Source organism: Aplidium turbinatum, chromosome 9, assembly GCF_918807975.1.
Source record: "Aplidium turbinatum chromosome 9, kaAplTurb1.1, whole genome shotgun sequence".
In the NCBI taxonomy this organism is placed as follows: domain Eukaryota; kingdom Metazoa; phylum Chordata; class Ascidiacea; order Aplousobranchia; family Polyclinidae; genus Aplidium; species Aplidium turbinatum.
In genome coordinates this window covers 3,222,508-3,241,502 of record NC_137480.1, presented here as the reverse complement: position 1 = coordinate 3,241,502, position 18,995 = coordinate 3,222,508, and the positions used below count along the sequence as shown (strand labels likewise).

Sequence of the window (18,995 nt, the reverse complement as noted above, 5' to 3'; positions counted from 1 at the left end):
GTTTTTTAACCGTTTAAAAAATATAAAAATACTACAGAAGCTCGATAATCAATAACTAATTAAAACCCCGACTGGGGGCCCATCTCTAACTAGGGGCCCACTTATATTTATAGTTTGTGCAGCGTTTTTCGGCTTGTAATTTTAAAATTTTTTCCATTATTGTAAAAAAAATTTCGTTGTCAACCACATTTCGTTCATCTCGGCGATGATGGGCAAGCATAGTTGTGCATTGAGGGAGGGAAAAATTTTTGTGTCTATACAAATACTAACAAAATGATACAATATTTTGAAGTAACACACTGCTCACTCAAATGGCCTATAATAATTAAATTGATAAAATTCAATGTGAATCGAGATTTTTTATGAAGTGAAAATGTTACCGGTGAAGATGGGGACACCTCAGGTAAAAATTTCGAAGTTCTAGCCTACTAGTACTGAAAGGCTACACCACATTATAGGCTATATCAACCTTCAAGAAATAAGTTATTGAAATCTTTCTGTGGTCGCAAATAAAAAATATGTGAATTAGTTAGCTAACTTAAATTGTACACAAAACTTCTACCCCAATCCGGTTTTAATTTGATAAAGTTGATTACATAGCCTACAAAGTGTGCATTTTGATCAAAAATATTGCTACGGTCCTAAAAATACCTACAAATTGACCAAAACAAGATTGCATTAATCAATATTTTCTGGGGGATAAGCCCTCACACCCCCTTTCCGTTTCATTTATTTGAACATTAAGTTTTGCATTGTATTGTTCATTTATGTTATAAATTTTACTTTGTTAAAACTTCGGTCATTGCCCGACTTTTTCTAGATCCCTTTCTGCATTGCGGGCATGGCCTATAAACTTTTTTTTTCTATAAAATCTTAAAATTGGTTTAATTTTTGCTAAAATGATGCATGTAAATTTGTTTCCCACATTGGAAAAGTTTGCTTTTTGGTGAAACGCGTTTTGGTCTTATTTTAAGAACGATCATTAAATGCAGGGGCCCACTAGTGGATTTCGGGTGGGGGTCCTAGATGTCGCTCACACGGCCTTGGTGATAACAGCAAACCAACAACGTGAAAGTACAAATAGTATATATAGAGCGTGGTATATTGAATCAACGAGACGAAAAATGCATCCAAGCCTTCTTCATCTATATTTCATGTTGGCTGCAGTAGTGACTGCGTCACAAACACAAGGCATTGATAGATTTTTCACTTAGCCGTGATCGCAATTTTGTGGCAAAAAATCTTGCTGCGGAAACTGCTCTTTCTGCTTCCACTGCAATTGGTGGGATGCTCAGTAAAGTATTGAAATGCTGTTCCCATTAACTTGGTCTTTATCCAGTAGCTTCCAGTAATTTTATATATTTGGTTTATCGTGGCTTGGAGTCGCTTCTATCATTAAACATTGTGGCGGACTATATGTATGAAACGCTTAATAATATGCGCTTAAAACCTTTTAGAAGGTCTATCACCTTATTGATCCCTGCGAACCTGCTGGATTTGGTTGTTCTCGTAATTGGAAAAAAAACAGAAAAACTGTTCGCGGCTGTTTTGCAACATTAACGTGTTTTAGTACAGTAGCAAATAATATTTGAGCTTTAAATGCTATAAACAAAATTTCACGTCAATTCAATACAAGACAATTTGACGCGAAAAGTAATTTTCAGGGTAAGGGGGGTGTTTAGACGGAAATTTCAAAAATGTTTTTCCAGAGGTCTTAGAATGTCCTGTTGTATTCTAAAATCAAGGCTAAAGTTGAAATTAAAATTATCCTCTCCCTTAGTTTTATAGATAAATTATTACCTTAACATTTAGTTTTACAAAATTCCATTTGTATGGTGATGTCAGAACCCTAAGTTGCATTAAGATAATAGTTAACACAGAAACTGTCAAACGAAAAATGAATCGAAAAATAACACATCTTCTTCTTCGACAGATTAATCATGTTTAATCAGCTATGATCTCCCATATGAACTTTCATGTTGTTTTGTCTTATGCTTTTACCATACTTCCAGCATGCTTTTTATTCCCATCATTTTCTTAATAGGCCTATTGTAAAAATCTTTCATTTGTGCCAAATATTGTTTTTGTCAAAATAACACATAAGCTCTATTTGGTTATCAAAACTCTGTTGGAAAACACTAGTTTTCAAAATTATTTAACACTGATCAGCTATACAGCAGTGATGGTGTTCCTGTGTTGCAGGGTCGCTACCCTGCAACACAAGGATTAGGTTATGGATGCGAAAAAAAACTCTAAACTGATGACCCCAACTCACAAAGCCAGCAAAAAACCAAAATTTCAAAATCTATCTAAACGTCGTTTGAAGGTTTCAGCAATTTTATTAAAACAGTACATTTTGGTGTAATAATGGAGACAAAATGCATTCCTAAATGACTTTCCAGGGCAGTCAGGATCGCGCGATTTGTCTATCGTTAAAGAAACGTCGGGAATGCCTTTATCTTGCTTACTACTCATAGAAGTTTCAACTGTTTAAATTTTGAAATGCGCTTCCACAAATTATTCATATCAACTGACAATGTCATGAGCTACTTTACCGCACAACAATACAAACTGAAGCCATTTACCTTTGCTACATGATGGCATGTTCTTTCGTTTCTTTTCGTATATTCAACGTAATCTACGCTGATTTTTCACTTCAATGCACAATATTGCATCTTTGCTTTTAAAATGCTATAAATATTTGATGACTCTCCTCCAATAAGCTTAAGTTATTTGCACCAAACATGATCGATCACAAAACGAATGTTTAACGCGTTCAATGGTCATTTTTGTGCAGTCAAATAACACTGTTAGTGTTGGACATATGTCTTTAGTTTTTATATGCAACAGTTCTTTTTAAAGGTTATAAGTTAAATTTATGTAAGAGTGTTGTGTGTTTATATTGAGCATTTACATTGCTACATAAAAGTGAAAGTTGGTTTGAATCTTTATCCTCGGACTGAGAGAGCTTCTGAAAGGTTAAGCTATTCTTACCAGTGTGTATACTTGCAGAGGCTTTGAACCACTGATGCAGATCCTCGAGTCGAGATTGACAGAGTGAAGAATCCAGGTAGTAGTTGAAGTGTTGTTGCATGAGAATTATTCCACCCACTATGTGGTGCTGAATGTAAAACAGTCCGCGTTGCTCAAGTGCACCCCGAGAGCCGAACCAGCGTTCACAATCTTGAGGTTTTTCAAGCACAAAGTGAGGCGTATAACCAACTGAGTTATAGGCACAGACGAGCTATAGGGAAGGTAGCCTGATCTAACTTTAGGGGAAGAAATGAAACCAAGAAAGCATTCCCAATCGCCAACCTTAGTAACAGAAGCTGACACAGTGTCTATGAATGAGCGCATTACAGGAGACGTCGATAAAATTTCTATCAAGAAAGAGAATATCTACTAAGAGTTGGAAGATCACTGAAGTAAAAAAAGTGAAAATACGATGGAGAAAATGGGGCCAGAGGAAAATGTCGGCGTAACATTTTAGTGAAGTTTGAATATATCTAGAAAAGTCAAGTTTAAAGCTGTTACTTGTTCAGTGATACCTTGATGTAAAGGAAATGACTTGGTGAGTGGCAAAACCCTAATGAGTTTCCTTATAAACGTTTGAGATGCGTGAGGCCAATGAATCAACCATTTAAACACAGAGTTTGAGGTGATATTGACGGACGTCATTGCCGGATATTGCGACCAAAGATTGCTGTTGAATCACCGCAGAAGTCTGATAAAAAATCTCAGATGCCCTATGACTGAGGTAAGGAATGAGCAGAGTTTGTGAAGGCGCATCCACGAGAATCAAAGGTAACTGCATCAAAAGGTGTTAAACAGATCACATGATATGGTAGAAAGACAATGGAGCCTATATCGTTGAGTTTGAGCTAGTCAGAAGTACTGTGCAGTTTTTGTCTTTTCCTGTTTATAGATTTAGTTAACCATTGTATTTTATTCAGATGTAGTTGTTGTATGTATATTATTGTATATATATATTATGTATATAATTGCCTCTACCTAGTGATCGATTTCGATCACTAGGTAGAGGCAATTATCGTAAATTATCGACTTTGTCGGCAGCCGTGGCCGAGTGGTTAGCGCGTTGGGCTCGCAGTCGAGAGCCTGCATGTTCGACTCCAGCCACCCGCACTTGCTGTTGTTTCTCTGGGCAAGAAACTTTACGATAATTGCCTCTACTCAGTGATCGATTTCGAGTAATAGGTAGTACCAAATTTAAGTCATAAGTAAAGTAGACAACCGGAAACAGACCTTGCCGTCGGCTGCAGCGTGGGTCAGGTGTACGTCGGAAGGCGTACACCGATGCATAGCGCTCAAGTCCGCTTTCCCGCAATGCAGGATAAAGATAAACAAACAAACAAACAAAAATTCCCGAAGAGGATATCTTGTGATGTCGAAAACGTTCGATACTTAATTTGTTGCGTAGTTTTGTGTTTCTATATGTAATAAACTTGAAAGTGTTAAACTTGATCACGTTACTCGGCTTCGTATGCCTATGGTTCAACAAGACAAACTCTCTACCGAAGCTCAATAAATATTTATAGTGAGTTGATTTTTATTTCAGAAAATGAGGAGAAATATCGAACAAATCAGGTACCAAACACTCATCTCATTTAGTCTTGCTGTGCTTTTTCTTTTGCTTCTTTTGATAACAGAATCGGAAGAGTCAAGAAGGCGATCAAGCAGCTCCAAACGTAGGCCTACCTACAGCTTTGGAAAAAAAATAAAAATCATGCCTTTGTTGAAGTGAAAGGAAAGAATCGACGACGAAAGACTAAACTGGTGGGCACGAACAAAAAGTTTAAGAAATATGGAAAGTACCTCTTGTAAGTGATTTACCAAGTTTTGGTTCCGGGTATTGCTACTAGCCTGTTGCATATGATCTTTTAGGTAGATGCGTTCAATGCAGTTTTATGTTTTTGTAGATGCGTTCAAAGACGTATAGCCTAAGTCTCCCAAAACTGAATTTGATGATGAAAAATTAAAAAAAAAACATACAATACGCACCTACTTGTTTTGCCGTCTTTGATTTGGCTTCTTTGTGAATACCATGACTAACTCTCAAACTTGAGATGGAATGGATAGCGGATGAGGCGTTCGCTTACCAATCATACAATCCTGGTTCGACTCCAGGCTTCAGCTGGTTGTTGATAAACACCGCTCACCTCTACTCAGGGTGCAATGAATTCGGTAGGCTTAGTTGCTGAAGAAAAGGAGGCTTAGTATCGTTAGTGCCGAAGGCTAAGTACAAACACAACACCTTCTTCCAATGCTTGACTTCAAGTATGGGATCACCTTCAGTATGGGACCACCTTCAGTATGAGACCACCTTCAGTATAGGACTACCTTACTCTCATACGTTAGTTGCAACAGCTTCCAATCTGCATTGTTATTAAAGGTCTATGTAAGATTATTAAAGGGGTTTAAAGGTTATTAAACTATCAAATTATTAAATTAAACTATTAAACTATTAAAACTATTAAATTAAACTATTGAACTATTAAATTAAACTATTAAACTATATAACTATTAAAGGTTATTAAAGGGGTTTTAAAAGGTCTATGTAAGAAAATGTCAAATTGGTTTCAATTTAATACATGCTGTATTTGTAGAAACGCCATCTTCTGCTACAACAAGGAAGATATTTTTTCTTTGCATAAACTTTCTTGTCGCTAGTTCAACAGACTTTATTTTCATGGCACGTGTTATTGTTTTTTTATGCATTTCTTGTTTGGTTTGGTAGGTTTTGAATCTTTATCCTCGGACTGACAAAGCCTCGATAGGTTATTCCTGGTAATTTTACATACTTCTAGAGGCTTTTGACATAGGGCCTGCTACCAAGATTGACAGAGTGAAGTTTCCGATTTTTAAAGTGTTGTTGTCGGGAATTATCCCATCCATTAGGTACCGCTGAATGGAGAGCAGTCTTTAGAATGCGTTGCTCAAGCGCACACCCCGAGAGTCGAACCAGCGCCGCTTGATCTTGAAGCTTGTTCGTTCACTTCGTGAACGAACGAATGCCGCCCCGATAGCTCAGTGTCACCCCCATAGCTCAGTGCCACCCCGATAGCTCAGTGCTACCCCGATAGCTCAGTTGGTTAGCGCGTGACTTCTGGAAAGAAGAAGCTTAAAGATCAAGCGGCGCTGGTTCGACTCTTGGGGTGTGCGCTTGAGCAAAGCATGTTAAAGACTGCTCTCTATTCAGCCTCATCTAATGGACGGAATAATTTTCCGGCAACAAGACTGCAACAATCGGAAACTTCACTCTGTCAATCTCGGTGACCGGGCCTGCGTCAGTGATTCAAAGCCTCTACAAGTATGCGAAACCGCCAGGATTAAGCTCTGCAAGAAGCTTTCCCAGTCCGAAGATAAAGATTCAATCAATCAACCAATCAAGTCAGGCGCTAACCAGCTGAGTTCATTGAACCATAATTTTTTCAGAAACTGCACAAACGTCTGTTTGGACACCGCAGGATGTGGACTGTGGAGTGTAGACCATATGGAAGAATTGCTACAAAATTTTATGTTTTGTTGATATGTCTCAGTGCAACGGATTTGAAATTAGCGTTCATGTTACTGTTGTAGGATAGGGGGAGGGATCGCCATCATCCCAGCAATCATCCACAAAAAACAAAGATCCTATTCCCGAGATCGTCCCATCCCGACTTCACCAATCAGCTACATGTGAGTAGACTACACGTATTATTACTTCTTATCAACATATTTTTAAATAAATTTTGCTTAATTCTAAAAAATCTGTATTAACCAGCCTATTCAAAGCTGTGATAGTTTTTGCTTGTCTTAAATCTATTCAATAGGAAGTTTGGCCCTTGTTTCTTCACTTATACCCCAAATATGGTCCTCGATTCTTCATCTGTGCGTCCCAAATATGATTCTTAGTTATTAGCTGCAACTATTAACAGCACTGGGCTTACCTATATCGAACCAAGACATTGGGCTGTTTGAAGGTGGACCAAAATAATCAGCTTTTCTTTTCAACCGACTTAGTTTAAATACTTAACCAGTGTTGTACGTTGACGCCGTCAATTTGACGGCGTCATTTGACGGCGTCAACTTTTTGTTGACGCTGAGGCTAGCGCCGTCAATTTATTTTTCAGTTGACGGAAGTGATAGCGCCGTCAACTATTTTGCCGATTTTAAGCGTCAAGCGCTATGCGTCATTTTTTTTCATGGAAAATCTCGTTACGCAATAAGAGTTTCACAATGTATTCTGGCCAACGCGACTCATCTGAATTACCGACTTTTGCGTTGGTTGGAATGGCTCCCTGGAATACACGCGGAAGAAGTTCGCCAAATGGTGATCACCCATGTATTGAGAACGAGGGATCAGAGACAGAAAGCGAAAAATCCATGAATGGCATCGCGGACGTTGAAGATACTTTATTTCAAGAGCTCTATGCCCCTGAAAAGAGCGATATTGGTGCAGTGGACCTCGTTAAAATATTTATTCATGCTAAACTATCACAGCACGCTTGGAACAGTGATACCTTTCCGAGTAGGCTAAACGTTTTCAACTTGTTTTTGAATTACAACACACCAATGCCAACCAGCGCTGCTGTGGAACGCATGTTTTCACTTGGAAAGGACAATGTGCGTCCCAAACGCAGCAGATTGTCAGACAAACGTTTTGAAATGCTTGTTTTTCTGCAAGGAAATAACTAATAAGCAGGGCCCGCAAAAGTCAATAAAGTCAAATTTTTTTAATGACCTCGTTTATCCACAAATCAAAGAATAAAGTTGTTTTCAGCACCTAAGGGACTGTTTCTAAGAAGTTTATAGGTCAAAATAAAGTCAAAATTGATAATAAAGTCAAAATTTGTCAAATTAGCCTATGGCTTTTAACAAACTTAATTCTGTGTTTCTAGAGAGGAATTTTTGTCAAAATCCTTGTGGAAGCATTGCAAATCAGGAACTGCGACACAATTAAACCATATTAACCCATAAAAGCAGGAAATATGTCACAATGACCACGGATCAGCAGTAACTTTCATCGCAAATTGTCCTTTGCTTATTCATTGTTACGTCGTTATATAATTTTTATAAAACACTCCCTCTTCACAAACATGGTCTTTTCGAAGATCAACAGTTTTGATTTTAGGAATAGCCTCTGACATTCTGTAATACAAAAATGCCTAAGCAAGCTAAATCGTCTTCTGTCTTCAGCAAAAGTTAGATTAGTGGAGATTTTCCTATCGCTATAAAACACAACGAACTTTTTATAATCCATAAAACACCTTGACTTTTCGACAAAGTATTACGTTTGGGTCTGAAATCGACAAAATATTATGTTTTGGTAAGTGGTATCAATTCAAGAAAGAACTGTAGGCTACCCTCTATAAATAAGCAATTTCGTTAGTTCAAAATAAAGTCAAAATTTGATAAAAATAAAGTCAACAATTTTTTTTTAGGCTAAGTCAAATTAAAATGGCCCTACTAATAAGCTAAGCAGCTAATTACAATACAGTCTCAAAACATAATAGGCCTACCTGCTCTTTATTTATAGGCCTAGCTATTGTTAGCCTAAACTTGGTTGAGCTATTTCTGTTTTATAAGACGCTGGCAAAAAGTAGCGCTGGAAATTAGCGCTGACGCTGACGCCGTCAATTTCTTTAAGAGCTTGCGCAGTACTTTACGCCGTCAAGTTTTTAGGCAATTCGCGCTGACGCTGACGCCGTCAATATATTTCAATGACGCGTACAACACTGTATTTAACCCTATCTGTAGCGACACGTGGTTTTAGGAGGACGACCCACTCTAGTAGTGAAATGTTTCACAGAAGGAAATATGCTAGAAATGTGAAGTTTCTTGACTTTTAGTTTTTGTTCTTTGCGAATTTTCTACACCTAAACTGGTCATTTTTCTACCTTTCTGCCCTTCACAATAAGCATTTCTTCTCGGTGACTAGACATTTTCGTGCAATGCTAGTTATACATAGCCTATATGTTAATGTTAGTGCAATTACTTTGAATTGTAGAAACATTCAAGGATGCTTTATATCATATCAATGAGCATAAGTAATTTTTTGTTTAGTTTAGTTATGATTCAAAAGTTTCAATTTTGAAGCTATTTTTGGGAAATTAGAATAAAAACCGACTTTCTGACGTTGTTTCATCTCAAACGTTTTATTTCAATAAATTTGTTGAGTAAAAATTTAATTTCTATACGCACAATACATATGGCTATTAGGGGAAGGTCGGGACCTGCGAGCCACTTTTTTCTTTTAGATGCATATCTTCTACGTTTCTCAATATTTTTCTCTAAAAATTGGTTTTGCAATGCCTTGTAGTGCTACCTACTCTACAGCAAAAGCACAAGTTATTATTTCAGCGAATGTTTAATTTACGCTCAAAAACATAAACACGCGCCAAGTGGCTTATCGTACCCACATGTGGGGAGCGATAAGCCACAATTGCGATAAGCCAAAAAATGTAGTATTTTAGCAAAGAAATCACTCCGCCATATTAAAAATACAATTCTAAAACATAGTTGTATTATTTATGTGTGAAATCAATCTTCAAGCCAGCTTCCAAGCTTTAAATTTTGAAATAAGCGATGAAGAATTTTCAAATGATTTCTTGGGATGAGTTGTCAGAATTTTCATGTAAAATAGCATAATTAATAGTTGCAAACGAAACAAAAGTCAGAGTTGTGATATATCCTAATGGAAAGGTGTGAAAACAAAAAAATGATGTCATATGACACTTTAACGTCTACTATCACAGGCACTTGTCATGGCTTGTAGGTCCCAACACAAGGTGACTCAAGGCTCCCTACTTGATCGTTCAGAAAAGAAACAACAGCTGAAAAAAAACTAACATTGCTACCTAAAAAACTTTCAGCTTAATTTCATCATAAATACATCACCTACCACTACAAAAAAGTTCATGAACATTTCTTGCATAACAAATGAGTTATTTTAAAACACATTCAGCCAAAAAATTTACTTTTTTAACCCAAAACCTATAAATCCTCTTTGCACCTTCATTTTTAGTACAATTTTGACCAAAGGATTGTGGAAAAGTTATCCAAGCATAAAAAATATAACGACAACAAAAAATGCAAAAAGAGTACTTTATATTAAAAAAAACGGGGGTGGATTATGGCTCCCACCATGATCATGGGTCCCGACCTTCCCCTACCTGTAGCCGGTCGTTTGGTCGACAGACATTTGGTCGACAGTCATTTGGTCGACAGACATTTGGTCGACAGTCATTTGGTCGATAGGACGTTTGGTCGACAGACATTTGGTCGACAGACATTTGGTCGACAAGACATTGAATATGCCACAAATAAACCTAAAAACCATCGGCTACTTTAAGCTAAAAATTTAACAGCAATTAATTTGTCAGTCCGATGATAAAGATTCAAAACCAACCAACCTATTGCACAACATTACTTTTGTTCGGGTTGCAAATACTTTCAACGTTTACTTTTGAGACATTTTTGTTTTGTTTCCTTGTGTTTTCTATCAACTTTGCCATTGTAGTTTTTCGTTTCGAAATGTACAAAACTCTATTTCGTTTAACTGCCTTCTCGAAACAAAACCCACGAGAATCTCCAAACATAGAACACAAGCGTCGTATGATGGAATGCTGTCAAACGTCAAGAAGTTTCCTCCTCTTGGGATAAGTGTGAATCGTGTATTGCTTTCTGATTGGTCAATTCTGCCTAACGACAGTAAGTTTGACAAATACTCGTTAGGCAACAGTCCAGGTGGTTTAATACGAACCGAAAATCGAATTATTTCAGACGTAATATTTTGCATGTCTTGATAAAGCGTTACAAAGTTAATGATGGAATTGGGCTGGAATGATGGAAGATTGTCTTCCATCCCATCATCAAGATCTTCCATTCCTTTCCATCCTTGACATTTTCCATCCTTGACATTTTCCATCCCAAAATCTGTCTTCCATTCCATTCCATCTTTCATTCCATCCCATCCCATTCCCTGACGAAAACAGCTCGTATTAAGACAGGGTTAAGCATCGGGCATAAGCTCGATGTGCCAAAAATTGGCCAATACCAGTCGTTTTCAAGCATTTAGGATGTAGCCTATAGCCTACACACCGCACAAATCTTTGTAGAACAAAATGCTATCAGAATGATCTATTTTCAGTAGAATAACCAAATCCAAGCATGAGCGCCCATGTAGGCCTACAATGAAGTAGGCTCAATGAATCAGCGTAGGCAAGTGTCAGGTATTTTTGTTGCTCATGTGTTTGTTTTATTTAGATATTACAATTCCTCAGAAATTGAAGCATCTTACAACGTTAGTTACAACGACTATTGGACTCCGTTCCTTCTTGCTCTGGATGAAGACTTTGTTTTCAAGTGCTTGATCGTACCCCCGAATATCAGTAAGAAGCCAAATGTTCTTAAATAACAATAATACCCTAATAACAAACTTGTTGATAGCTAAGTTGAAAGCTTTTCTGGACGTAACCTATTCATTATGACTTTATCAGAATATTTCCTGAAACTGGCCGCTTGTCACATCATTCAAAATAAGCGTTATTTGTTTATGACAAATGCCTGTGAAATGATAGTGCATTCAAAATTATGCCCAAGTATAAAACATCCAATAAGATTTTACTTTGCATGTCACGTGATAAGTTACTTCAAAATTCAAATTCAAGATCACGTGACGCTGGTTCGACTCTCGGGGTGTGCGCTTGAGCAATGCATTCTAAGAACTGCTCTCCATTCAACGGCACCTAGTGGATGAAATAATTTCCCGGCAACAATCGGAAACTTCACTCTGTTTTAAACAGGAGTTGCTCATTTTATCCCATTGCACACTTTATCCCAGTTTCCCTATTTGCCAATCAGATTCTATAATAGTACATACAATAAGCTTGCGCTACATCACAAAAACATGCAATTCACGACATAGAGAAGCGCTTGAGTACGTTCACTCGTTCAGTGATGAACAATTCAATCTGATTAATCAGGAGCAGCGAAAGACCATTTTGATCATCTAATCAGCCGCTTCTAAAAACAATTCAGACAACGCTAACTCGTCTCTACCCTGGGAAACAAATCTTAGTCATGCAGTTGGTTATTGCTAGTAAAAATAAGCATACGGTAGGCTATACAGCAGTCCCCGCTTATTAAGTCCAATTTGGTCCGGAATTAGCCTACTCCTATTTATTCCTGTAATAAAAAAAAACCTTAATGAGCTCAATATTCTCGATCACATTTGCTTGAAATTGTGTAGAAAAGCATCACTATATTTTGTTTTGCTTTCGAAAATTTTACGCTTCATTATGATTCTTACTCAGTTCTCGTTCTGTGATCGTAGGATTGTAGAAAACACGACTTGCTGCTGACACTCGCAATTTTGGCTCTCCGTAAAAACGTAGCCAATGGCGTAGAACAAGAACTCATCCTTGTTACTAGATTTAGCAACTTTTAGCCATTGTCAATTATGCGTATAAGGTAGGGATTGTAGATCATAGGGATGCGAAACTACATCCGCAACACTAGAAGGGTTCGGTTTTTTTCTAATTCACAAAATAATGTAGGCTACTTTTTTAGGTTACATAGGAAGATTGAAGCCAGCAGCACAGGGTAAAAAATGTCAAATTGGCAATTAACTCTTCTAATGATGGCGAAACAGCAGAGTTGCGCGTCCCGCAATGTAGCGTCTCTAGTAACTTACAAGGAGTGGCAGAAATTAGTGCCCCGCTTAATATCTCCAAAATGGTCCGAAGGTAGGCTTAATAAGCGGGGACCAGTAGCGCACCCAGCATGGGGCTAAGGGGGCTCAAGCCCATCACCAAAAATGAAGTTTTTATATGCTTTCCATTTATTCCAGGCCTCGAAATTCACGGCGGACATGTCCACCGTCACAGCATTTGATGTCCACGGGAAGTAGCCTACCATCTAGATCGGTCAAATTTGTCCGCCGAGAAATAACACAGGAACTAATGATACAAATCGTCATTGCATAGCATGAACAATTCTTGCGAGATATAATTTCCCGCGCATTCTAGCGCGCATCTAGAAAATGTTAATACTGTATCCCTTATCCATTCAACCAGGAAAACTTTCGATTTTTACGTTGCTTCAACGATTGATGATATTGAATCAGCATAACAAAGGTTAATTCTTCGCTAAGAATCGATGGGAGTATGGTGCTTCTACTCTGATCACGCGCAACTTAGTTCAAGTCTTACGTCACAATGTCTGGCTTTGATCTCAGAGTAATGTTGATAAAGCAAGGTTGGTTATAGCCTATAGCAAGGCTATTGCAGAAAGATGCAGCAAAATTTGTTAAGTTTTGGTATTGCAGTGAGACAGCCCAGTGGAACTTTGCACAACAGAAAATATTAGCGATAGTGTAGAACAGGGGTCGGCAAACTTTCTGTACTACTGGGCCAAATCTACAAACTTCCGGTAACGTGCGGGCCGCATAAATTTCAACCTATAAACAATCGCCACATTATCCTTAAAATCATGGCGCACCTGCAACTCCTATTCCTGTGTCTATTGCACAATGAGACGTGTTTGTTGCCGTTTCATATTTATTATCAAACTCGTATTAAAGCGCAATGCATTGTTTTTATTTACTTATCATTTATCAATGTAAAGGATGATGTTGTTTCTGTGTCATGGCCAAGGTGTTTAAATCAACTGGCAACTTTGTTGATGATATTTGCAATACGTCATTCAAATGACGATCTGACAGGCGAGTGCGAAGTTTATTCTTTGCGTAATTCATTTTTGAAAAAAGCTGCTCACAGCAATATGTGCTTCCAAACATGCACATTACACGTTTTGCATTGTCATACAGATGAGGATACAGGCCCGGATTTAGGGGGGGGGGCAGTTGCCCCGGGCCCCCCGACTTTTGAAGGGCCCCCCCTATGTGGAAAAAATGTGATTTTGTGTTATTTTTTTCCTTTTGGCCTTTAAAGTTTCTGCAAAATGCTGTGCAGTACTGGACTGATGCTACTGTAGACGTAGAGATGGTTTTTACGCGCCGTAGGCTTGAAAATTTTTTTTGCACGGGGGCCCTCGATCTAAAAGTGCCCCGGGCCTCCCATCAGCTAAATCCGGCCCTGTGATGATAGGTGGATTTCTGGACATATTCTTTATAAATATTGGCAATTGGAACTGAATCGTATTTGGCCTTCAATATGTTGGATGATTGAAGTTCAATTATTTCCATTTGCATCTCATGTGGCACAGAATTGACATCCATTGAAAATAAAATGGCAAATAAATCGAATCTGTTTTTTTGATTTTGAAATCGCAAAATCGAGATTCAAAGTTAGTTTTAGTGGAAACGATAAGTGATAGCCTATGCCCTATGTACTTATCAGGGTTGGAAGATTTAAAAAGGCCCAAATTGGGAAAATGAGCAAAGTTGGAACTGATTAGTTGAGTTTCCCAAAGACGTAGCTTGTTTACGAAGGCAGTAATATGATCATACATCTGATTAATAAATTGCTCCTATCCATGTAGTTGTAAGTTTAGCTTGTTCATGTGAGAAGTGAAATCAGTGAGAAAGGCTAAATCTGTTAACCAATCAGGATCACTAAGTTCATCAATGCCGAAACCTGCATTCTTTTGTACCGTATCAAGAAAGTCACTATTTCGTTTCGCAAATCATACAACCGTTGTAACATAGCACTGCGACTTAGCCATCTAACCTCGCAAAAGATTTTGTAGCGTACATGGGAGTTACCGAGTAATGTCGGGACACATGTTAAAGGGCCTTTTGTTATGATATAAAATAAATTCACGCGTAGATAATGATGAAACTTTAGTTTATGCACTAAAAGTAAGATCGTTCGAGGGCCGCAAAAAGTTTGTCCGCGGGCCGCATTTGGCCCGCGGGCCGCAGTTTGCCGACCCCTGGTGTAAAAGTTTTCCTAGTGGTGCACAGAGCATTGTGACGCAAAAGCCACACGACGTCGTTCGGTGGAAGTTAACCAGTTATGCGGCATATTGAGCAGCTACAGGGCGCTTTGACTCTTCAATGGTCTGGTCTGAATTTGATGAAAGCCTTTCAGAGGGACTTTGCTGAAATTTTAAAAAGCCTTCTAAACCTATCTTCCTAGCCTATCGTGTAGCCTACACTGTACAGTATTATGTGAAGGTTGCGATGGAGTGGCCTCCAGGCTATGCCGCACTGGTAGCCTCTGGGCTGTAATAAATTGTCTTTGTGTTAGGCCTATATCCAGGAACTGTTAGCTCATCATGCTGGAAAGTATTTTGTTTCAAACTGTTTTCGTGCTAGTTGTTGTTTTCGCCCTTATTTGTGTTGGAAAACGGAACGCTAATTCTATTTTGTCATACATGACGAAAAAGTCGAAATCTATAGAAGACAGCGAGAGTGGACGTAGGGATGAGGATGCTGATGGTGCTAGTAGCATGGGTTCCACTAGGCCATCTAATCTGATTGAGAGAACGAATCCTGTTGAATCGTCTAGCTCGTCTTCAGATAACGGTACGGTGTCGGTGCCTTTCAACGCATCCGTTTTCGACATTCATTCTGCCGTTCTACAATTAACCACAACAGGTGCAGGCACTCCAATGGTTTGCGACAAGTTGTCGTTTCTGCAATATATTTGGCAGCCTACTGCAGGCTACAGATTTCCCTTCAAGACCGTAGGTAACCAGCAACGCCGTTTCAATTACTCGTGGCTACAAACTTTTTCATGGTTATGTTATTCAGCCTTAATTGATGGGGCTTATTGCAAGTATTGTGTGCTCTTTGCTCTTAAAGAAGTTGGGAAATCTGGCCGTCAACGAGTTGGGCAGCTTGTTACGGTACCTTTTAATAATTGGAAAAAGGCAACGGAGCATTTCGTTAAACATACAAAGTGTAACTACCACAATCACGCCGTTCATACCGCTAACAGTTTATTGAATATTGGCACTGGTGCAGCCACATCAATTGACCGACAAATCAACACTGCTCACGCTGCTGTAGTTGAAAAAAATCGCGAAAAAATGGTTCCTATAATTAAAACTGTACTCGATTGTGGTCGAAATGGCTGGTCACTCAGAGGTCATCGTGATTACGGCCCTTTCAATGTTAAAGAAAAACAACGAGGAGAAGGTAATTTTCGTTCACTACTTCGGATTCGTATTGATGCTGGGGATGTCGTGTTAAAAAATCATTTGGAAACCTCTGCGATGAATGCTACTTATATCAGCTGGAAAATTCAAAACCAAATTATAGAATGCGCCAATAGGATCATGCTACAAAAGCTTGTTTCAGAAGTCAATCAATCCCGTTGTTTCACAGTTCTTGCTGATGAGACTACAGACGTGTCTTGTGTGGAACAGCTGTCTATTTGCGTCCGCTACTTCAATGAAAATTCCAAAGTACTCTGTGAAAATTTTTTGCAATTTATACCGGTAGTTTCCACCACTGGTCAATCCTTGGCAACTGCTATTATTGAAAGCTTGTTAGCATTTGGAATTGATATCAAGTATTTAAGAGGCCAAGGATACGACGGAGCAGCAGCCATGTCCGGTAAGCACAATGGTGTACAAGCCAATATCCGAACCAAATGTCCCCTTGCTATATATGTGCATTGCATGTTACACAGCCTAAACCTAGCGATTTCATCCGCCACTGAAATTCGATGTATTTGCAATTGTTTTGGCATCGTTGAAAGGTTGCATAACTTTTTTGAAACACCCAAGCGCAACAACGTTTTGACGACCCATATAAACAAATGTTTGCCAGATGTCAAACGATCTAAACTGCAACGTCTTTGTCCAACAAGATGGATTGCCCGACATGATGCGGTAATAATTGTGATGGAGTTATTTTATGCCGTTGTCCCCGCCCTTCATGAAATATCGCTATGGAGTGATAGAGAGTCCTCTTCTGGTGCTGAATTACTACTGTGCAGAATATCTAAACCGGACTTCGTATTTTCTCTCCTAATATCGAACGAAATATTTTCGTTCAGTTTGCCACTTAGTAAGCAACTACAAAGCAAACAATTGGATACGGCAAGTGCAATTACACACGTGAAAGCTCTTGAGAAAGTTTTAAATGACGTGAGGCTGGATGCTGTCGAAAAGTTTAACACAATTTACACGAAGGTGCAAAAATTATTTCTGATTTGTTTCAAGACAGCGTTGCACTGAGAAGAATTGCTGAACATCAAATTCATCGGAACAATATTGTTGCAGAAACGCCTGAAGATTATTACCGAATATCTATATTCATTCCATTCATCGACGATTTCATCTCCCAACTTAATAACCGTTTTTTAAAGCATGGCAACATACTTGAGGCGTTTTTTTTGTTACTTCCCACTGGACGTCAGTTGACAAACCAAGATAGGCAACTTTTCTCAAATTTGTGTGAATTTTACTGCGAAGATTTAGAGTTGGATTCTGATTCTTTGTTGCAAAATGAATTTACGCTTTGGAACGAACGGTTTCGCTATAATGCTAACCACCGACATCGGCAATTGAAGCAATATTGCTATGCGATTCAGACATCTACAGTAATATTTACAAACTGTTAAAAATATTTGTTACCTTGCCAGTTACCACTTGTACAAGCGAGCGCTCGTTTTCAACACTGAAGAGGATCAAAAGCTATCTGCGAAGTAGCATGGGAGAAGAAAGGCTAAATGGGTTGGCAATGTTGAACATTCATTGGGAAATTCCAATTTCACCAACAGAAATTTTAGATGAACTTCAGAAGCATCAAAGACGGCTTGACATCAAATTGTAGCTCGTTGGCTGGTGAATTTTGTTTTCGTTCTGGAGTTATGTTACAACTTGTTTCTTTTCGTCTGTTTAAGAACTTTCTTTGATTTTGCATTTGTACACCTAATTTAATGTTTACACCAGGCATTGTATAAATGTATAATATAATGATGAGGGATAAAAAGTTTTGGTTTATTCCATTAGAAGTTCAGGAAAGTAAAAATGCTCAGTTTAGCAAAGTAATGTACTGTATATTGGTCGTTATTAGGAGCCTTTAAGAAGGGTGTATTTTCATTGTTCACTCGGCCGACATTTCTGAATTAGCCCCCCCCTAAATTTTTTTCTGGGTGCGCTACTGGCGGGGACTAGGCCTACTATAGGAAAGATTCAATATTATTAATAAATCTGTAATAACCTGCAAACCAAGGGTGAAACAGACGCTTGGATTTTTCTTAAGACTAGGCAACAAATTTGTGGACTACATCTGCTTGTCACTGCGTTATGTTTGCAGCCCAGGAAAAGTGTCCGTCAGCATTTGAGAGTCACGTGACCAACGAAACTATCTTCTACCTTCCTTCCGAGTTCAATCTGACGTCATCTCGCCCGGTTCGCTCTAAAGATGACATCTCTCTCTGCTGCGGCTCAGCTGCCATCACATCAAACCGAGCTATGCTCTTTGCGTTGGCGGCATTGCTCGTCTTTTTCCGCTAACCTACTTGCATGTGAAAAACATTACTCAAAGAATGTGTCTCAGCGTTGTAATAAAACTGTGCGAAGAAAACGAAGAATACTGAAAAGTTTGGGTGTTCATCAGGACAATTATCGTTTCTAGCACTAGTTGCAACGTTCATCTGATGAAAGTAACGGCAAACAGGTTGATGTATTGCTTCACTGACGTTTCGCGCACCATGACAATGCACATCCTCAGAGCGAATAACATACAAAATAAAATTTACAAAGTTATACACTGCAGTGCGGTTGAAGGCAAGAAAAAATGAAAAATACATTATTTTAAAGGTTGGCCAAAGATGTGTGAGCGGTTACTTTCCACGTTAAATTACGTAAAAACTTTAATTTATGTTTAATGTTGGAAGTTTTTGCGCAATTTAAAGTGGAAAGTAACCGCTCACAAATCTTAGCAAAAAACACGCACCTGTTTGTTGTTGCTTTTACTTTCATCAGATGAACGTTGCAACTAGTGCTAGATACGAAAACGAAGAACATACTTTAAGTTTAGGATTCAACCTTCGCAAATTACAGCACGGTACGAG

The 18,995-nt window shown here is 38.5% G+C and overlaps 1 protein-coding gene across 1 annotated transcript; it reads left to right on the top strand.

Annotated features, from left to right (window-relative positions):
• Positions 1–3,748: 3,748 nt before the first annotated feature.
• Positions 3,749–18,478, top strand: LOC145777441 (uncharacterized). Its single transcript, XM_082588814.1, has 5 exons — positions 3,749–3,757; positions 4,723–4,838; positions 6,598–6,696; positions 11,266–11,390; positions 18,236–18,478. Exons 1-5 carry the CDS (start codon positions 3,749–3,751, stop codon positions 18,433–18,435), a joined length of 549 nt encoding a protein of 182 aa, XP_082444940.1. The 3' UTR covers positions 18,436–18,478.
• The last annotated feature ends 517 nt before the right edge of the window (positions 18,479–18,995 follow it).